Below are 19,529 nucleotides of genomic sequence, written 5' to 3' on the forward strand. Positions count from 1 at the left end.
CACTTGAAACAGGCCTTTTGAAAAAATTTTCAAAAATTTTTGCATCTGGCTCCATTCATATGGCTATAGATGCAGGATAAACAAATTGACCGTTATGAGAGACAAATTTTTGGACACGTGACTTAAAAACTTCTTCTCCCCTTACCTTACCCCATCTTGATGACACCAGAAATCTCCATTGCTAAAATCCATCCTGATGTCACAGCCTGTCTTTTGAACACTGCTGGCCTGGGAGCAAGCAGGAGGAGAAGGCAGCAGACTATTCTACCTTTCCAGATACTCAAGTGAAGACAAGAGCTGTCCTTATTGGGCAAAAAAAAATCGTGGTAATTGTGCCCACTCTCAGCAACACAAGCCAGGGATTTTCTTTTGTTTTTAGTGAGGAAACAAAATCTGTAATCTAAAAGATCACAACAACTAACAAAGGCCATGGCTTTCTTTTTTTTTTTTTTATTTAAATTATTTTACATGAGCATAAAATCATGCAGGCTGAAGCCAGAAGACACATGGGAGAGGACTCTTGACAGATGTACTAACCAGTTGCTGCTCTACAATTTGGCAAGAGTATTTCATTTTTGCCAAGCAACTGGCACAAGTCTTTTGGCCTGCATTAAGAAACAGTGTCTGGAGTACTACAGCTCAACAATGTTCTAGTATAGTCATGAATGCAAAAAACACTCCATGCTCCTAACAATACTGCTCCTTGGCTAAACGCTATAGAATGATGCTTTAGAAGTCTGACATGGTATACCAAGTGTCAGAAGTACCAGTGGAAGTGCCGCACCTCTAAGCTCTGCCCATTCAGAAACAAAAATTTATTTTACTCTCTTGGATCGGGAAGACACCCTCCTGCTGTAGAAGAAAGACTTCACATTCCACAGAGAACCTTTCAACTTCAAATTTCTACCAAACTCAGACTGATGGCATGAATCAGGAAATGGCGAGTTATAAACAAAAATATTCACTACGCGAAATAAAAGTCTGCACTGTTTTTATGAAGTCAGAACTGTTGCCAAGTTACAAATTTCTTTGGGAAAATGGACAGGTGGGTCAACTTCAGTATGGATTAACTCCTCTGTAGAATATTAAAGTCATACTTTTGATATACAACTGTCAAAACCATAAGAAGCAGCCTGAGTCAGTGCTGACCTCTTCTGTTTTATCCTTAGAGATATGTAACATTTTGCATCCAGTTAAATCTATCACAGACATACCAAATCAATAATGCTGTCACATTTTAGTTACATGTCCACCTTCAACCACAATGCTATAAAAGCCTACTGAGTCATGAGCCTGTAGTAGACACAATTCTGAGTGCTGGGCAGGCAGAGCTCAGTGTCCACACCACTGACAGACTGTAGCTTACTCTCCATCACTAGTATACTATTCAGCTGATGAACACTGCTGTCACCATGTCAGTGTGCCATGTGGAAGTCCTTAACAGAGCACACTGAACTAAGTGGCATATCTTAAAGTTTCACGGCAATAACATTTGTCTCTGGCATCAGATCTGGAGACAAAAGATAAAAAAGCTTGCTCATTTTAGTCAAATACTGTAGAAGAAAAGATGTTACGAGGTCATTTCCCTTTTCCCCTGTAGATTTGGATGTAAACATCAAATCCAAGAAGTTGCCTGATTAATTTATTTGGGGATTTAAGATTACCAGGTGAGAAACCAATTGAACAGTTTAAATGCTCTCACACAAAAACAAACCAAGATAAATAAGAGTAAAAAAATCAAGGATGTACACAGAACATAAAAAGCATAAACACGAGTTGCATGGATACCACAGAAACCTGAAGATGCAAGACCAGCTTTGGCATGACCACACTATAAGTTTTTAAACAAACCCCTTGCTTAGTTGGGCAGTGGAGTTTCCTGGAGTATTACATGACTTTCATACCAGTAACCTTGCAAGCATTCAAATGAAGAGGGAATTCCCTGCTCTTCAGAAAAGTACGAACTCTAAAATGACCAAGACAGCTCCCTTTTCGGGCCTTCCTTATTCACAGAGTAAACACACTATCAACGGCCACTTCAAGAAAAACAAACTATATGACTGGAAAAACTGAAGAAAAAAAGCTTTTTAAAATACTACATTATTTTCTTTTTAAGTGAAAAGAAAAGCTTTCTATTACCCTTCTCTTATTACATATCTGAATGGTTTCTAGTTGGCAGATAAGAGTGGAAACAGTGGTCAGCTAGATTGGAAACTTTTGCCTAAGATTTGCAATTTCCTTTGGATCTTCAAAATTAAAATTGCAGCCTCCTGTAACTCTCAAACATGCTGCAAAGTCTGCAGGTCTTAGAAGTGAAATTCACTAAAGTACAGTTCTACAGTAAGTTAAAGCTTCTTGTACAAAAGTGTCAGAGGCAAGACAATACATCAGCAGCAACATCAAAGCAATAGTTACACATTCAAGGAATTGAAGGATGTCTTTTGTTTTAACACAGTAAATCATCCTATGTGACAGGCTTCCACTGAACAAGATGAGCCATCCATTTAGCCAGCAGGCTGCATCCACACCTATCAAGTCACACATTCACTCTACTAAGCTGTTCGCTGTATGCATGAATACAGCTGTACTCACAAGAGCTCTGAAAATAAAATCAGTTGTCTAAAAACCAGGACAGCAATCCTTGAGAAAAAGGAAGATGAGAACAAAGTATTTAAGTGGGAACAACTCCAGAACAGCTTATTTTCATCCTTAGCTAAAGCACAGTAAGGTTAGTCATAACGCACTTCAGCTTGGAAGTCGAGCTCACAAGCTGCAAATCACTTTCTGCAGCTAGAGATCTTATTTTATACACATTTAAAAGTGATCATGTACAGGTTTTTTTTCTATAAACTTTACACAGGAAATAATGACATAGCAGCAGCAAGTACAAAGAAGCGGTATGAACAAGACTTCTTGTAAGGACCCATTACTTTTTAAAGTCTCTCAGGCACTCTCAGCACTCACAGAAAGAATGGCTGCACTTCAGACTCTTAACCAAGAACTACAGTGCATGCACAAGTGCAGGATACATGTATCAGCAAATGGAAAATAAACTCCTCTAGGTACCTCAATTAGTGCTCAGAGACCAAGATAATCAGAAATGCCACATGATTGTTAGTTTAGAAGCTGAGAATGGGGACAGTATGGAATGAAAAACTCACAAAGGCACTTCACCTACCACAGACTGAGTACAGTTCCATTGCACAAAGATAATCAAGAGGAAAACTGCAACCAAATGAGGCCACACAAGCCCATAAAGATACACAGCAAATGCATCCCCTCCTGTGAACTAACTCACAGGTCAGAGATGCCTGCAAATCACAACAAACTACATCAACTTTTAATTTAATTCTGTTTCAGAACAACACAAGTTAGATCTCAAACTCATTTAATACTAGGAACTTGTGGAAAGTGCAATCATTATAGCCATGATGTTATAGCAGCTGGCTGGAGAGCCCCCTTTCACATGCCAGTTAAGTGTGCCACAAGTTTGAAAGCTACTTGAGATACATCCGAAGTCTCCACTCTGTTAATGCTCCGCAACTGAATGACTTTCTAACAATTTAGAATGTCAATTACATGAGAAACAGCTTAACCTACAACTACAACGCTTAAACTATCAACTGCACTGTCAAGTTGCACCCAAGTTACCTGAAGTGATAAATCCTCTAATGACATACTTTGAATGGCAATTCAATTCAGGCTAAATATTAAGTTGTGCAATTTCTCACACCTCATTGTTTACAAGTATTTGCACCAGGAGTTTGTCCTTCTTGGATCAACTGTATTATTTCCATTTCTGGCAAAGCTTTTCAAAAAAGCAAAAGGAATACATACTCAATGCAATACCAAGTTCACAGAATCCAAATCCTCACCAGCTACTTTAAACAATCCCATGCCAGCAAGGACATTGTTACCTCACTGAGAAGCCCAAGAATTGAACCTTAAGCACTGCTTTATAAGAGAATGACATGTCAGACCAAATTATTAGCAAAACAACTCAAATCAGGAGACACCATTCAAATACCATAAATGGAAAAACAGCTATGTCTTAAAAGCAAGATTTAGTTGTTGAAAAAGACCCACAGTCTGTATCACAAGCACACCTACAAATCTTCAAGTGTTTCTTCCATCTTTAACAGATGAACATCAAAGACGGAAACCAAATAAGGATAGAAACACAGAGGCTAAAAGCCATTCAGAACAAATAGCATCAAATCAAGAAATCTAGAAGGAACAAATTTAAGACAAATCCCTCAGCTTACTAAACTGTCCAGTTACCTCCAGATGCCACAAGACAAAAAAAAAAAAAAAAAAAAAAAATCAGTCTTTTTAGAGATAGGCATGCTACTGGTAGCAAGATGAATGACATTAATTCTTGAGATAAAAATCTCTTTCAAAGATTCTCAGAGTAAGAACTAACAGGAATACTGAGATTTGATAGGGCATGCCAGACCTTGCTCGTGTATCAAGTCCAACAGCAAACAGAAGTTTCATTGCTTTTTGAACAGTATTAACATTCCAAAAGAAACCAGCAACTTTCTAGAACCAGAAAGAGACCAGAGACAGAGAAATCAGGTGTGCCTAATCTGTTGCAAACAGCTTGGATATCTGCAGACCTACACAGACCAGCAAAAGGATGAGTACTGGTACAGAATTGTTAGTCTCTGCTATGCTCAGCTTGCTTTACTCGGTCATTGATTTTTCTGAGTCTCACATTTTCATTTTTAAGTTAGACACTTTTTCATTTCATAGTCTGCTGTATTTACAGAGTATATACCATTGCCAACTAAATGCTCAACAGCAGTTGTAAAACTATTGCCTTGATGTCCCCAAAATTGTTAAGTACTGGAATTTTCATCTACTACCAGCTGGTTTTGTTACTTTACCAAGTGACCTGCAGTTCCACAACTCTTCAGACATACACAGAGACACAGCAACAGGTCTCCAAATCATGGCAATTACGTTCTCCTAATGACAAGTCACGTATCTTTAAATGCTATGTTTTTCTAAGAAATTATCTGCCAGCACTTGCTCTTACCACAGGCCACTGAATGGTAACCCAGAGAACACCTCTTCCTTACTTCCTTTCCCCAATACTGGGCTCTGGGATAACCTTACCTCTAACCTTCCTAGAGGGCTTCCACAAGCCAACAAAAACATACTGAACTACAGTTTCTGGTTGGAACACTTACCTTTTTAGTCACAAATGGAAAGCAATTTGGAGCAAGAATCCCAAAAGACAGCAAGGGCATCAAGCTTACAGTCACAAAAGAGAAACAACTAATCCCAATGTTCCAGAAGTGAGGTCACTTGGACTACCTACTCATAATGCTGCATTCTCTTCCTGATTTACTAGCAATTAAGTTCAGAATAATATGTACATTTGGATGGCATGATCTAAATACACTAAATAAAATTTAAAAAGTGCAATTTCACAGTGCAAGTACAGTATTAAATATCCTCAAAGTAGACAAGGTCCTTTTAAACTTTTGTTCAATAGAAAGCTTTCTAAACCCTATTTCCTTTTTGTTCCTTTGAGAAATGGAGAAGCAATTAGCATTTACAGCTTAGTTCCTGCTTCCAAAATACCCCTTAACTTTTTTTTATTATTTTTATGGTGGATATAAATCGCACCAAATTGTCAAATCACAGCTATTTTCTATGCTACCTATACAAATAGGGCTGATTTCTGGCAAGCCATAAAACAATTATGGCTGAATTCCTGTAGCCCTTTGATATTCCAGCTTGCCTGTAGGGCTTCAAAGCCATCTTAGGGCAGCGCTAAAAATCTAATTTCCAGAAGGCACAGAAGGAAAATAAGGCATATCAATTCCCACATGCTCAAACATGAACACACCAAAACTTTAGCACTGGGATGATTATGTTTGAAAGTGACTTAGAACAAACAAAGATAAGATACAGCAGCAGTTTAAATCAATACTGCTTCACAGAAAGCAAAGATACAGATACCTTGAGAAAGAGGGCATAAGGCACACTACACCTGATTCCCCAGCACTTTCTGCAAGTTGGGAAGCACATTTTCCTGCTTGAGCATTCAGCTCTCATGCCTTCTTGCATGGAAACAAAGAAAGCTGTAACAAATAATCACAATGTGTAATGGGAAATGCTGAAACTGGTTAAGTCTGCAGAGGAAGCAAAGATGCGATCCCTTCCTTTAAGGTACTGATATTGTCAGTAGCAGTTCACAAATACATAGAGATACAACAGTGACGGGAACCTGAGAATTTATATAGGTGTATTTTACATCTGTATTATTATTATTTTTAATATGGGTCTCCTCTTCATTTAAGCCAGGGAAGCTGGTTCTTTTCTGTACCAATATGATTTCTGATAACCATGAAAAATCTCTGAGAAAGTCTAGGGGACAACACTGTAACCCCTTTACATAATTTCAGCAACATTTTTGCCTCTTAACATGTAATTCTAAAGAGATTCAACTGAAAAAACTGAAGACTGATTACTATATTTCTTTACATGAGAGAAACTTTCACATTGGCCAAAGAAAATACTATTTGAGTATACAATTCGTGTTGGTATAGACACACAAAAAATGCAAAACATCTTTAAACTCCCAGCTATTCAAGTGTCTGCTGTTTTTTGGTCAAAGGCTAAAAAATTTATCCCAGAAATTCCAACTGTGCCCAGGCACACAAAATAAATGTAAATACACAGAGCCAATATTAAATCAGAATTATGGACTCTCTATTCTAAAGCTATATAAATGAATACATGCATATTTTTTATAAAAGAAGCACATATACCCATATCACAATTTTCCTCCTCGCAGAATGAATTCATGTGTTCTACAGGTGCTGCAGAAAAGCAACATCCAAAACCACCAAACCACAAAAAAACCAAAACCAAGACCCAACAGACAATGACAATTTCATTCTAAATCCATCCTTTAAAGGATAAGCACCAAACTGGTGATCTCTAACAAATGGTTTGGTCAATAAAGAGAAAAAAAATGGAGAGTAACCTTTAATATTTGGCTTTTCCTGATTAATGCCCACCTCCCATTCTTTTGTAGCACTTTTGAAAACACATGCTTCTCATGATCATTTAGAATTTCCCCTAATTTTTATGAAGTCCACTCCACTTAACTTCAGGAAAATGGCAAAAACCTTTTCAATCCCATACCTGGCCATTGCTTGAGGCATTTTGCATTTAGTGTATTCCTAATCTGCAGTTACATCACTGAGCCCTCAATGGGCCCCCACACTGGTTTTGTGAAAGCAGTTATAGATGTGGTTTAGACACCAGCTACGTAATATTAATGTACAGTACAACAGGCTGCATAAAATGAATGAAAGAAAACTCTCCAGAGAATAGGAAGAAGAATCCTTCACGTCAGTGCCTCATCTTGCACACCAGTCTTAATCACCATTAATTTCCTTTGGTGTTTTTCATGCAAAGATACATATGCCAGTTTTCTTTGTTTTAGAATAATACTGCTCAGTAAAAGGATGTTCCAGAAATTTTCTGAGTTTGATTTGAGTTTGAGTGATTAAGTGACTGAAGTTTCAAGGCAAGCAAACTGATCTAATCACTGCATTAGGTTCCAAAATCACCCATTGGTCAAGTTAAAATAAAGTCTATAAAACTCCAGTATATGTAAACACACTTACAGATTGTGTGCAAGTTCATTATCTTAAAATAATACATTACACATCAAATCCTTATTAACTGATTTAAAACCCCAGAGGCTAATTTAGGTTTTAATCAAGAAAATGTTGTCTAGATCTAAGGACAGACTACAAAGGAAGGAACTTGAACCAAAATGTAAAATTTTTCATTGTCTAGAATATACATATTGTCAACTTCCCAGATCTAAACTACTCCTAAACACAAATTGAAAAAAAAAAATCAAAAAAACAAACAAAAAACCCCAAGCCACAATTTAAACATTCCATATTTCACAATATTTCATTCCATATTCCACAATAGCTACTTTTGACTGTATATTTAAAATGTCAATCTTCAAGTAATTTATTAGTATTACAATTAATGTAAATTTCAGTTCAGGCATTAAGACAAAAATGTAAGGAAATATCCCTGCAGTCCAAGATCAGTAATCTAATACAACTAAATGTTTCAACACCTGCAAGGTCTGCCACAATTGTTTAACTTTGCCTCTATTATATCACAAATTCAAGGGAGTCACCTAATGCAGATCTGCCTCATAGAAACAAATTTGTTTATGTTTAGTTTCTAGGCAATAATCACTAGAAGGGCAGTGCTAGGATGGGACAGCAATGCCTGCAGAAGCAAACAAGTATTTTACTAATGCCTTATTTGATTTAGGTTCAAGGGCTGGTCTTGCTGTATTTGCACATAATTGCCAAAGGCACTTGAAGAGATTGGTTGGAGCTGCTTCATAGTAACTTCTACACAAATACCTTATAGCATTTTTAAGTTACCTGTAATATCTTTTATTAAAAGAATTATCTAGGGAAGAATTATACAGAGAATAATAAAAGCCAATATCCTTACAAGAAAGGATACTAGATAATTACAGAGACTGGTTGGGAGGTTATTACCTCCCCCTATTTGCACAGAGAGGACTTTTAAGACCACAAGATAGGAAATGTGTTTATGTGCTCTGGATGCCTTTTTCTTAAGCAAAAGGCTTACATTCAGACAAATCTCCAAAAAAATAAAAAAATTTAAAATTTACAGCCTGAGAAGTCTTCCTGAAATATCTCTATTCTTCAAATAGGGATAATGCAACTGCATTGGTATATTGCCACTTCTATTAATCTAACTGTAATGAATAATGAGTAGACTGTAAGTTATGGGTAGAATACTTTTTGCTGAAAAGACATCACAGCAGTATTCTGCAGAAATAGGTTGTATGTTTGCACATGGCACAACTCAAAGGGCCCAAAAAAAGTGTCACCAAATTTAAGTTGGGACCTTCTGTTTTACAATATTTACTAGGTACAAATAGAATCATTTAAAATACTCACAGAATCTACACACTTAAAAACACTTCAGACACATTACTGACAGCCAGGCAAGGAAATAACAACCTGAGTGCCGAAAAGATTTAGTCTTAACAGTGCAGCATTTTTATCACATACAGGAGCAGACCTTTGCAGCTCTAAGAAAAACAACCTTAATAGTAGCAGCAAAACAGATTAGGAACCTTAACATATTACAGAGGAATTTACAGGATCTTCTGATTTCTGTACAGCAAACAAAGATTTGTTAACCTCTAAAGGAAAGATTAAACAAAGCAATACATTTATTGCTTTGTTTAATCACAAAACACACCCTTTAGGTTTTTTTTTTTAACTCCCAAAAAAATATATACATTTCTTATCGCTATCTCTTTATTCCTTGCTGTTCCTCATGCCAATGCTCAGCTCATTATTTTTTACATATCTGAAATTTACCTCTTGAGAACTTTTTTGTATAGTTAACTGACCTTGCCCAAAACTAGCTCAACTGCATTTCCATCCTCTTGTCAGCTACTAAATTCAGGAAACAAACTACATAATACTTTCCACATTCAGTCTTCAAACACAGCAATACCATTCCACATCCTTCCTCCCCATTTTTTAAAAACTCCAGTGTGGATCCTATGCCGTTATCTACTGGCAGTAGATATCCACCTCTGTCTCCTTGTTGGCCGGTCCATTGGGCCACTCCTTCGCGTGCTGCCTGCGCTGCACAGGAGCCAGGCTCTGGAATGCAGTGCCTGCTGGGCCAGTGCTCAACAAAACAAAACCCCCAAGCCATGTAACACACAGATAGGGCAAGGGAGCACACACTGTGCACAGGACACAGACTCTCCACAGCACCTCCACTTACTAAGCATTCCTCTAGTGAAAGGCAGCAACTGGATACTGGGTGCAAAGGGCTTGGCATTGGATCTGGCTAAAAAGAACTGATCTTACTATTTCGCTTATTAATGTCCATTTCTTTACCCTATCAGAAGCTTATGCCACAGAGACAAAACAGAACACCATCTCAAAAATATACTGCAAGGGTGCACAACTCTTAAATGTGAAAGGTTTTCAGCGTTCTATGTTTAGTGACACTTAAAGAAACACTGTGTTAGAATTATTTCAAAACAATATTCATTAAGACCTTTTCACAGAAACAGGTCAGAGACTGTACAATTTCAATATACTTTACAATCTCACATAGTTTTGCTTTTCCTTATAGCCATACTAAGCCATTTAACATACCAAGAGTATCCAGAATTACAGTGTGCTGTAAGAAGGCTGGGAAAGAAGACGGAAACTGACAAAACCAAAACAAAAGAAAAATATACACAACTAGTAAAAAAAAAAACCCAGAAACAAAAAACCCCAAACGAATAAACAAACAAAAAACAAAAACAAAAAAATACCTTCCCTATGTTGTTATGGGAATATTATGCCAGATCTGTATATCTCCATGTTCAAAGAGCACACAAGATTCCAAGTTTAATCCACTCTCTCCTTTTCAGTAAAACATGGTGCCAGTGCTGTGTTAACACCAACTTCCATTGTGTAAATTATTTTTACCAAGTTCTTCAAGAAAAAACTCACTTGGAGTTTACATAACATAAAAATAAATGTGCACTTTTTTACTATACAGTCAGTTACAAGATAAGAGGAATTAAAATTCCACTTACCCATTTAATACCAATGAATCAAAATTCCTCAAGGAAACTTTATTACAAGAAAGGCTGCTTCGAGTAACAGAAAAAAATTTTGGACCTGCCATTTTTCCACACAGAAGATGGAAAACAACACGATTGCTGGCCACTAGCCCACAATGTTAAGCAGTTCTGTTTCCACTGAATCTCCACATTTTTCCTTCCAGGATAACTTGCCCTTTAAAGTTTGCAGACAAAAGTTAAAATATTGTCTCCCTCTTGGTATACGTAGTCCTCGATTTCCCCTACAAGTCTACACATTGTTTGTCAACCCCTATTTCAAGATGTATGCTACATTCACATTAACTCTATCTAGAAAGAGCAGAAAAATTAGTGTCCCAGTGAATTGGGTGGAATTCTTCTGTACAAGCTTTAGAACAGCAGTTGCAAATAACAAATTTAGATTTACTGAAAACCACAATATACAATATGAGTTATCAGCAAAATCAATCCACCACACACTGCTCATTCAGTTCTGCTTTTGTTTCGCCTTGCTATGTGTAATAATTCACTTAGTCATCATAACCATTTAAAAATAGAAACACCTATGCCCGCATTTATCCTTATGACCAAGATGCCCCATAAAAAATATATACATCTACCATGTATAGTCATATGGTTTTTTACAAAGAATATGGACAAGTAACTGCAGTCTTACAATTGCAATTTGTATGCATCAGCTGCTCAGAACATGTCTGAATTGCATTTAAAAGAAATTACATTTGATCTATCTTTTAGATGACAGTATAGGTGTCAGGGCCTCTGTTACCATACCACGCACAAATTTTAAAATCAAACTCATACAGACCCACCGGGCTAATCCAGGGAGCTCAAAGAAACAAACCTGTACTCCTCTAGAAAGCCAGTCAGTGCAAGAGCTTGGCACAGGATTAACAGTGATACAGCCCATACCTGGCAAGCAAGGGAGAGAACTAAGCCAAATATACTGATAAGATCTCTGATGACATACATAAATAGATTTAATTTTAAAAATCAATTCTTGCACAGATATTTAAGTAAGCATACAAATGTTTTATATAGCAGTCTATTCTTCCAGCCTTTTATATACTAAAAGGCACATCAAAAAGGCAAAAATCCCACAAAAATCAAACAGAAATCCCTCAAAATTACACAAAAATCCCACAAAAATCAAACAGAAATCCCTCAAAATTACACAAAAATCCCACAAAAATCAAACAATATCATGAATTACAAGCTAAGTGTTTCATGACAAGATGAGCAATCATAATTTTTATGCAAACATAGACAAGTGTTAGAATTTGACTGTTCCTTTGTCCTCATATATGTCTATCAATCACTGCCAGGAAAGGAAGAAAAAGGATGGTTGCCTATGAACTGAATTCTGCTGGTTTAAAATTGCAGGCATTCATCACAAGAATCTCACAAAAATTCATGTAGTCAAACTTAAGCAGTCTATAGACTTAATTCTAGATTAAACATTTATAAATTGTTTTTCCCCCAACTATTGCAAGCATCATCAACAAGCTTTACATTCAGGTTACCACCTCAATGTACCAACTTATCTTTTTTACAGATTCTACCAGAACAAAGGACAGACTAATCCTCCTCACCATTTCTCCAAAAACCTGAATGAAAAGCTGTAAAAAGCCCCAAAACACAAGAAAACCAATCTTAACCATACTGCACAACGCTGGTACAAGAAAACCCTTCATACTTAAAGAGCACCACAAAAGATCACAACAAATCTATGTCCATTTTACAATTTACTGAATCTTAACAGACATAATTATGCCTGCAGTTCATACTGTCAAACCTGTTAATTTCAAATAATACATGGTTTAAACATTTCTGACATTTATTTTTCTAAGGATGAAAAAGATGAAAATAGAGTCACAGCAATAATTACTGAATAACACAGCTGTTTTTATTAAATTTAACTAACTCCAGTTTTATTACTGAGGTACCTTCTCCCTCATCTTACTAAATAAAGTGATAGATTGATGATGGATGGAATAATCTGGTTTTCTCTACTTCAAGCAAGTACTATTCTACAGCTACCCAAAAATCTTTTGTCCAACAGCCCTGAAAGTATACTTCCTGCCATCTAAAATCTACAAGAGCTACAATCAGGAAGCATTAATATTGTAGCTTTAGTAAGAAGTAACTAGAGCTTCTAAGAACTAAAAAAACTGTTTCAGCAACTAAATGCTACACAAATCTAACCTAATGTGAAATAACCAAGGTTCATCTTTTATGACTTAAGAGAGTCAGAATTGATTGGCAGTTTCTGACAGAAATCAGCATTTGCCCTTGCAGAAGCATGCTTACAGGGAGAAACAATGTAGGTAGAAGCAGAATCCCTCCAATGAAGGAAAATTAAAGTCAGCACATATTAAACACATAAATCACACAATTAAACTGTGTAAATACACTAGAAAAGTTTTTGACACTGAGGATGCAGCAACCCTATTATTTCCCAGTTTTTTCAAACTCTTTACTTCTAAATAAAGCCTAAGTACTGGCTTTGAATGTATTTTTTGAGTCATATCAATGAGGGAAAATTACTTATTAGAAACCAAGTTTCCTGTACATATAGTATCCTAAAATCAAAACCACCAGTTATTTACTGATGTCACTCATGTAAATATAAAACATGATAGCTTCCCTATACTGAAACTCTTTACACTTGAAGTCTGTGAAATGCTCTTTTGATTTGCATCTGGCTGAATTAGAAAGTGCACCTATAAAAACACATATGTACTCTTGAAGCCATTCGCCTTCATATTCAGTAGTAGCAAAATTAAGTCTCAAGTGTTTCCTGTTAAACAAATGAAGTTCTTCAATGGTTCTTCAGACCATTCTGCAACTAAGAGCAACAACTGCTCCAAAAGATGCAGTATCAAATCGGTATCTGTTAGACTGATGAAAAAGAAACTCCTGTGTGCATATCATATTTAGATGGTTAGGCTCAGACAAATTTAACATGAAAAAAAAGTAAAGAAAACACAACTAAAACAGATCTAAGTTCTTACAAGTGTAGCTAAATATTCATATAAAATACACAGCATAAAAGCGTCTGCCTGTTTAGTAATCTTGATGGTCTGCCTGCACTAGCTGGTAGGAAAGAAAAACTTGAAATATCTAGGAAGAATCTGCTTATGAGTCCCTATCCTCACACCACTGAGTTCACTAAAATTAAGAGTTAAGACTCTCATTGACTTTAAATGGAGCTCAAAAAAAAGGTATGTTTTTTACAGTTAGAATTCATGAAAAGAAAAAATAATTAAGCAAGAATAGCAAATGGCATCTTTCACAGTAACTAAGTATATTTCAAACTGTTATGATTCACTAAAATCTCATTCTGCACTAACAGAACCTTACTGAAAACAACCAATGCTGGAAATGTGAACTTTCCAGAAACAACTGCAGTTGGTCCTTCCTGTACTAGAATACCAAGCAGCTTTACTTCCACCACTTTGCCATATCGTTGTAAAACTTACTGCACTAAGACATGCACTAAGCAGCATTGCTCCCAGCTCCACAAAGAAAAGCAGTATCTCTCACTTTTAAAGCTACAACATTACAGCGACAAAACCAACGTTTTCACATTGTCTAAGCTATTAGCCCAGAAATACTGCCCAGACTTTTTTTTGCTAATAGGAAGAATTTAGTTTGTCAAAATGTAACACTGATTAACAGAAATCTAACCACTAAGAACATGCTAGCTCAAATGCCATTTCTGAGGTGTGCTTATGAGTCATCAAAACACAAAAGATCTATTTCCTTAGCCAACTGGAATACTGTAAGAGAAAGACTAAGTCAGACAACTATTGAAGAGCATCAGCATTTTCTGAGCAAGAAGAAAATGCTTCTACATTGCCTAGCATCCATACAATAAATGAGACATACTATGATGCAAGAACAACAGCTCCTCTTTTGGAGTCAGTATAGCAGGGGATCAAAACTAACCACAATCTGGTGACACACCTTGTTTCACAGACATGCTTGAAAATACTTGACTTCTACACACAGGACTATTTTCTTCACAGGAATTATGAAAGATAAGCAGCACATGCTTTGAAATAAAGGTAGAATCTTAAAAATTCTTAATATATTCTCTCAACCAATTTACAATTTGTGATTGCATGACGATCCTACAAGCTTTTGTCTTGCAAATACTACCATAAATTGAGTCTGGGCATGACTACTGTCTCTAAAGTGACTAGTAGTCCTGTTGCCATCCCCCCACCCCGCCTTGAAACTACTCATGGAAATCAGACAGCAGCAGCAGGCCATTGAATAGGATAAAGTAAAAAGGACAAATCACTGCACACTCCTGTATGCTCCACCATGCAAGGATAAACTTAGGCACTCAGTCATCATAAGGCAAACAGAAAGCAATAAAACCACCGCCAAGCTCAGGATTTTAAGGTGACACAGACTGAAAGATGAAGAATACCATTTTATTAGGTCACTCAAACTTATCTACACCTTGGCCCCTATTAGTCAACATCACCCTTTCATCCTGCCAACACACACAAACCAACCTGCTCTGCACTCCAGTGACTGAACATCACTCCAGTAATCCTGCCACCTTAAAACTAATGCAACTTTGGGATACAGGACCCTGCTTGCTCTGTAGCAACTATTAGCAGAACAAACACTTGGACACACCTTTGCAAACTCACTGCCAACATCTAGTATTTCCAAAATTTCTAGCATAAACAGATAAGCAAAGCCATAGCTGTAGCTGGCAAACTGACAGTTTATCCAGCTATTCTCATAAATTTGCAAAGCAAATGACCTGGCAATAATTTATCTCTCTTGCCTCCCCTGGTAGCTGGAATTGCTGCGTCCCTAATTAAAAGTGATCTAGCAACAGAAGTACTCTATGAGTTAATAACACCTATCTTAGCTTGTTATCATTTTCAAATTGATCCTTGAGCTTTACACATTGACCTAATGAACTAAATTTTTTCCTAGCAGGCATACATCTTAGAGCAGCCACTCTTATCATAAATGCAGAGATAAAACTTATCAGACAACTAGGTGTTATTATGACTAGCTGGTATTCTAGCACTTGCTTCTGATTAATCTTATACACTTAATTTCAGCATGCTAAAAACCCTCATGGCTCAGGAAAAGTTTGTGAAATTAGCAAGTATCTCCAAGTGGTAAGTTACCCTATGCTAAAATAATGAACTATATATCTGCAGACAAAGCAATGGAAAACAGGCAGTTTGACTAACACTTCAAACATGCGTATCATTTCTACTAAATATGCAACACTTGAGGAATCAAACCAAACTGGTAGCAGTGATTTACAAAGACCAAAAAAACACCTTAGAATACTTCAGCAAAAAATGTTAACAGTACTTCTAAATTAGAAAGACAAACTGCTCCCATTTACTAGGCACACATTTCCACCACCCTTTTGAAAACTACAACAGCAGAAAATACTCCAGGTAATTCATGCATGGATCATTCCCCCAATGTGATTTCAAGGATCTGAAATTTCTTCAGCATCAACAGCTGCAGGAGGCTAAGCAAAGCATAGAAGTGAATAGAATGCCTGCCAGCCAAGTTATAATCTGCTGAATGAGAGTGGCTGCAGAGTTCTACTACAATCCAAGGCAGGTACAAACACTGTACAACAAATCCTTCCACGAGCTATATAAAAGAGCATCCTTCCCAGCAGTTGCCACATCGTGAAAATGATGCATACAAACAAAACTCCAAAATAAACACTTTGAAACAATGACTTAAATGACTGTGTAACTGAACTCAGTAGCTGGAGACACAAAACAAGTAGCAAATTATGTATCACTTGCAAAAGTCCTGAACTATATTTTTATTAGCAAGCTCCACATCACACCTAGCAACCAAATTCAAACAACAGACTCACATTCCCTGAGGCTAGACAGCAAGTAAACAAATATAGCAGAAACAATAAAAGCAGAGAGGACCACCAACAAGCCCTATGCAGACCTGTCTTCAAGCGTTAAGTACACTTTCTAACACTGATTTCATACAATACATCATCTAATTCACTGAATATGAATAATACTATCTCAGCTATTTAGGCTATCTAGACCTGTTCTCAGGAGTTTTACTTCCAAACTATTTAGATTGACTTAAAGTCATGTTTTTTGCACAAGAAATAGAAGAAAGCAAGAGGAAGACTTGCCAGGACAAGCTGAGCAATTTAATCCAACAGTAATACTGAAGCGTCTCACACAATTCACTGAAAACTGTTTGTATAGTACGGCACACATTTAAAATAGACCCAAAAAGTACACTGATGGTAGCAAAATAAAAGGGAATTAATAGCCTCTGCTTCAGAAGATAAACTCTGGAGCTGAAATACTGCAAGTCTTACACTCTGATGCTTAAGGGAAGAAGAGTTGTTCTAGAGAAACCACAGCCATTGACATAAAAAAAAGGTCATAGCTTGGTATTTCCAACTGAGAAATGTTAAATCAAACTATATGGTTTTACCCAACCACAAAGCGAAGCTTTTTTATTTCAACACTCAAAATTTTCCTGTCTTTTCCTCCATGAACATTCAATTTATCCCCCCAAGCTCCAAGCAGACAGGATTTAGGACTATGCTGTTCTAAGGAACTGGAGAAGCACTAGATGCCAAAAAAGACTGCTGATCAAATGAAAGGTAACTCTAAGCATTGTGCCTGTATAGATAAATAAACCTGCTCACTTCTTTTATTTGTACTATTACCTCAACCAATCCCACTACAATAATCAAGACAAGCAACGGCTCATGAAATAGATCTGAAAAGAGAAGGCTTCTTACACTTCTCCCAGTCAAACCTGTATGGGTACAAATGCACCACACATACACACCTTATGAGACTTTTTTATGTACTCACGAAAAGATGAAGCCCAGGACATGGACAAGCAGGGTGTTGAGGGAATCCAAACACAAGTACCAAAACTGGAACAGCAACACGTGTACAGGCATTCCAGTCATAAAGGACATCGGGAGAGAACACCACCAGCCAGAAGAAAGTAACACGTGGGCAAAAATCGCCAGTGAGGACCTACGCTGGGACAGAAGCTAACTCCGTGCCACCCACCACCGAGAGACTAGAAGGAGTCGGGACCCAGACCCACGGCCGGACCAAGCTCTACGACCACGGGCAACGGCGAGTGAACATCCCCGCGGCAGCAAGTGCGTGAAAGGGCAGAGAGGAGCCCCTCCCGACCCCAGACATCCCTACAAGCGGCGGGAGAGAGCCCCAGCAGCCCACCACCGCACTGGCGGCCGCTTTTGTTCTCCACCGAGACCGGCAGAGACCCACCGCCTGCGCCCGCTCCGGGCCGCCTCCAAGTGCTCATCCCAGGGGAGACCCCACTACCTCTTTTCGGCCTGGGGAAGCTCTCGTGCAGGTGAAAGATGACTTTCTCCACAAAGTGCTGAATGTTGCTGTGCTCAGGCCCTCTGACAAACACCATCCAGTCGTGGGTGAAGCCCTCCACGGTGGGTTTCTTCCTGACCTGGGCTCGGTGTCCCAGCTCCAGCTTCACCTGGACGGCACACTGCGGGGGAAGAGGCGGGGAGCGGCCGGTGAGCGCCCCGACAAGCGGAGACAGGGCTGGCGGCCGGGGGGAACCGGACACATCGCGGGCAGTACGGGGCCACACGAACACAGCCGTATCATAAACACGGCAGAAAGGATTTGGCGGGGGGAGAGTTGGCAAAACCAGCAAGGCACCGCTGCAACAACAAAAAAACGGCCCCACAGGCGAGGGCGTAGGACAGCTCTCCGTGTCACCGGGAGAGCGCGGGGAGGCGACCCGGGGGCCGCTGTCAGGGACGCTCCGTCCTGCCCTCGGTGCCTCCGCGCTCGCTGCCCGCGCTGCGGCGGCAGGACCACGGCTCCCTCCAAGTGCGTGCGCGCGCCGCGCCGCCGCCGGGAGCAGCGGGAGGCAAGGGAAAGCCGCATGCGAAGAGAAATTCCCGGTCACGCCAGCAGCCCCTTCCCGGCGGCGCCAGGCAGCGCGGGGCAGAGGGCCGGAGGAGACCCGCGCTACTCACTCACCGAGCCGGCCATGCCTGGGTCGCCGGTTCCGCCGGGACGCTCGCTGCCGTCCCCCACCCCCACCGCGCAGCCCTAATTCATGAGGACGTGGAGGAGATGGCGGGCACGCAGAGAAGCGGCGAGCGGGCGGCAGGCATCCTCTGTTTTGCTGTTCCGGCCGGCTGCGGCGGCGGCGGCTGCCGGCTCTGGCTCGCGGCTCCGGCTCCCCGCGCTCCTGCTCCCGCTCCCCGCGCTCCCGCTCCCCGCCCGCGGCAGCCCCAGCGCTCGCCCCAACCCCGCCGGCCAGCGCAGCGCCCGCCGCGCATGCGCACCGCGCGCCTGACTGACACCGAGCGAGGGACACAGTAGTAAGTGCAGGGGGCGGCACCGGCGCGGAGCGACAGCCAATGATGCGCAAGCTCCACCGCGCGGCCCCGCCCTCGCCCCGCCCCCTCCGCCCCGCCCCGTCCTCCCTTAAAGTAACAGGTTACGGAGCGGCCGGCGGCCGCGGTGGCGCCACGCGCCAGGCCCGCTGCTGGCCGCTGCTCGCGGGGCCGGGCCTTGGCGACAGCTCTGCCACAGCAACGAACATCTCCGAAACGGCCCCGACCAGTCCCCTCGCAAAAACTAAGAGACGAGGACAGCAAGGCAATGCCTGGCTTGAACAAGGATGGGAGGAGATGATGGGCAGGCAGCAGGCAGAAAATAACAGACGGGATTCTTCAACACGTTTGTAGCGGCAGCTGCTATTTCTACCTGTAACGGGCTGAGAGTCTCCTAAAACGCGGTTACTGCCTCAAACATTTCCGTATCTCTTCCATACTGCCGGAGAT

The 19,529-nt window shown here is 39.7% G+C and overlaps 1 protein-coding gene across 1 annotated transcript in view; it reads right to left on the reverse strand.

Moving 5' to 3' along the window:
* Positions 1 to 18,927, reverse strand: part of MLLT3 (MLLT3 super elongation complex subunit) — a 115,931-nt gene extending 97,004 nt beyond the window's left edge. The window contains exons 1-2 of the mRNA XM_015615287.3: positions 18,718 to 18,927; positions 18,034 to 18,214 (exon numbers count right to left, since the gene is read on the reverse strand). Coding sequence (XP_015470773.1) covers positions 18,034 to 18,214; positions 18,718 to 18,729 — 193 coding nt within the window. The 5' untranslated portion in view covers positions 18,730 to 18,927. The remainder of the gene's footprint in view (positions 1 to 18,033; positions 18,215 to 18,717) is intronic.
* Positions 18,928 to 19,529: the final 602 nt, after the last annotated feature.

The sequence above is a fragment of the Parus major genome, chromosome Z (assembly GCF_001522545.3).
Source record: "Parus major isolate Abel chromosome Z, Parus_major1.1, whole genome shotgun sequence".
Lineage (NCBI taxonomy): Eukaryota > Metazoa > Chordata > Aves > Passeriformes > Paridae > Parus > Parus major.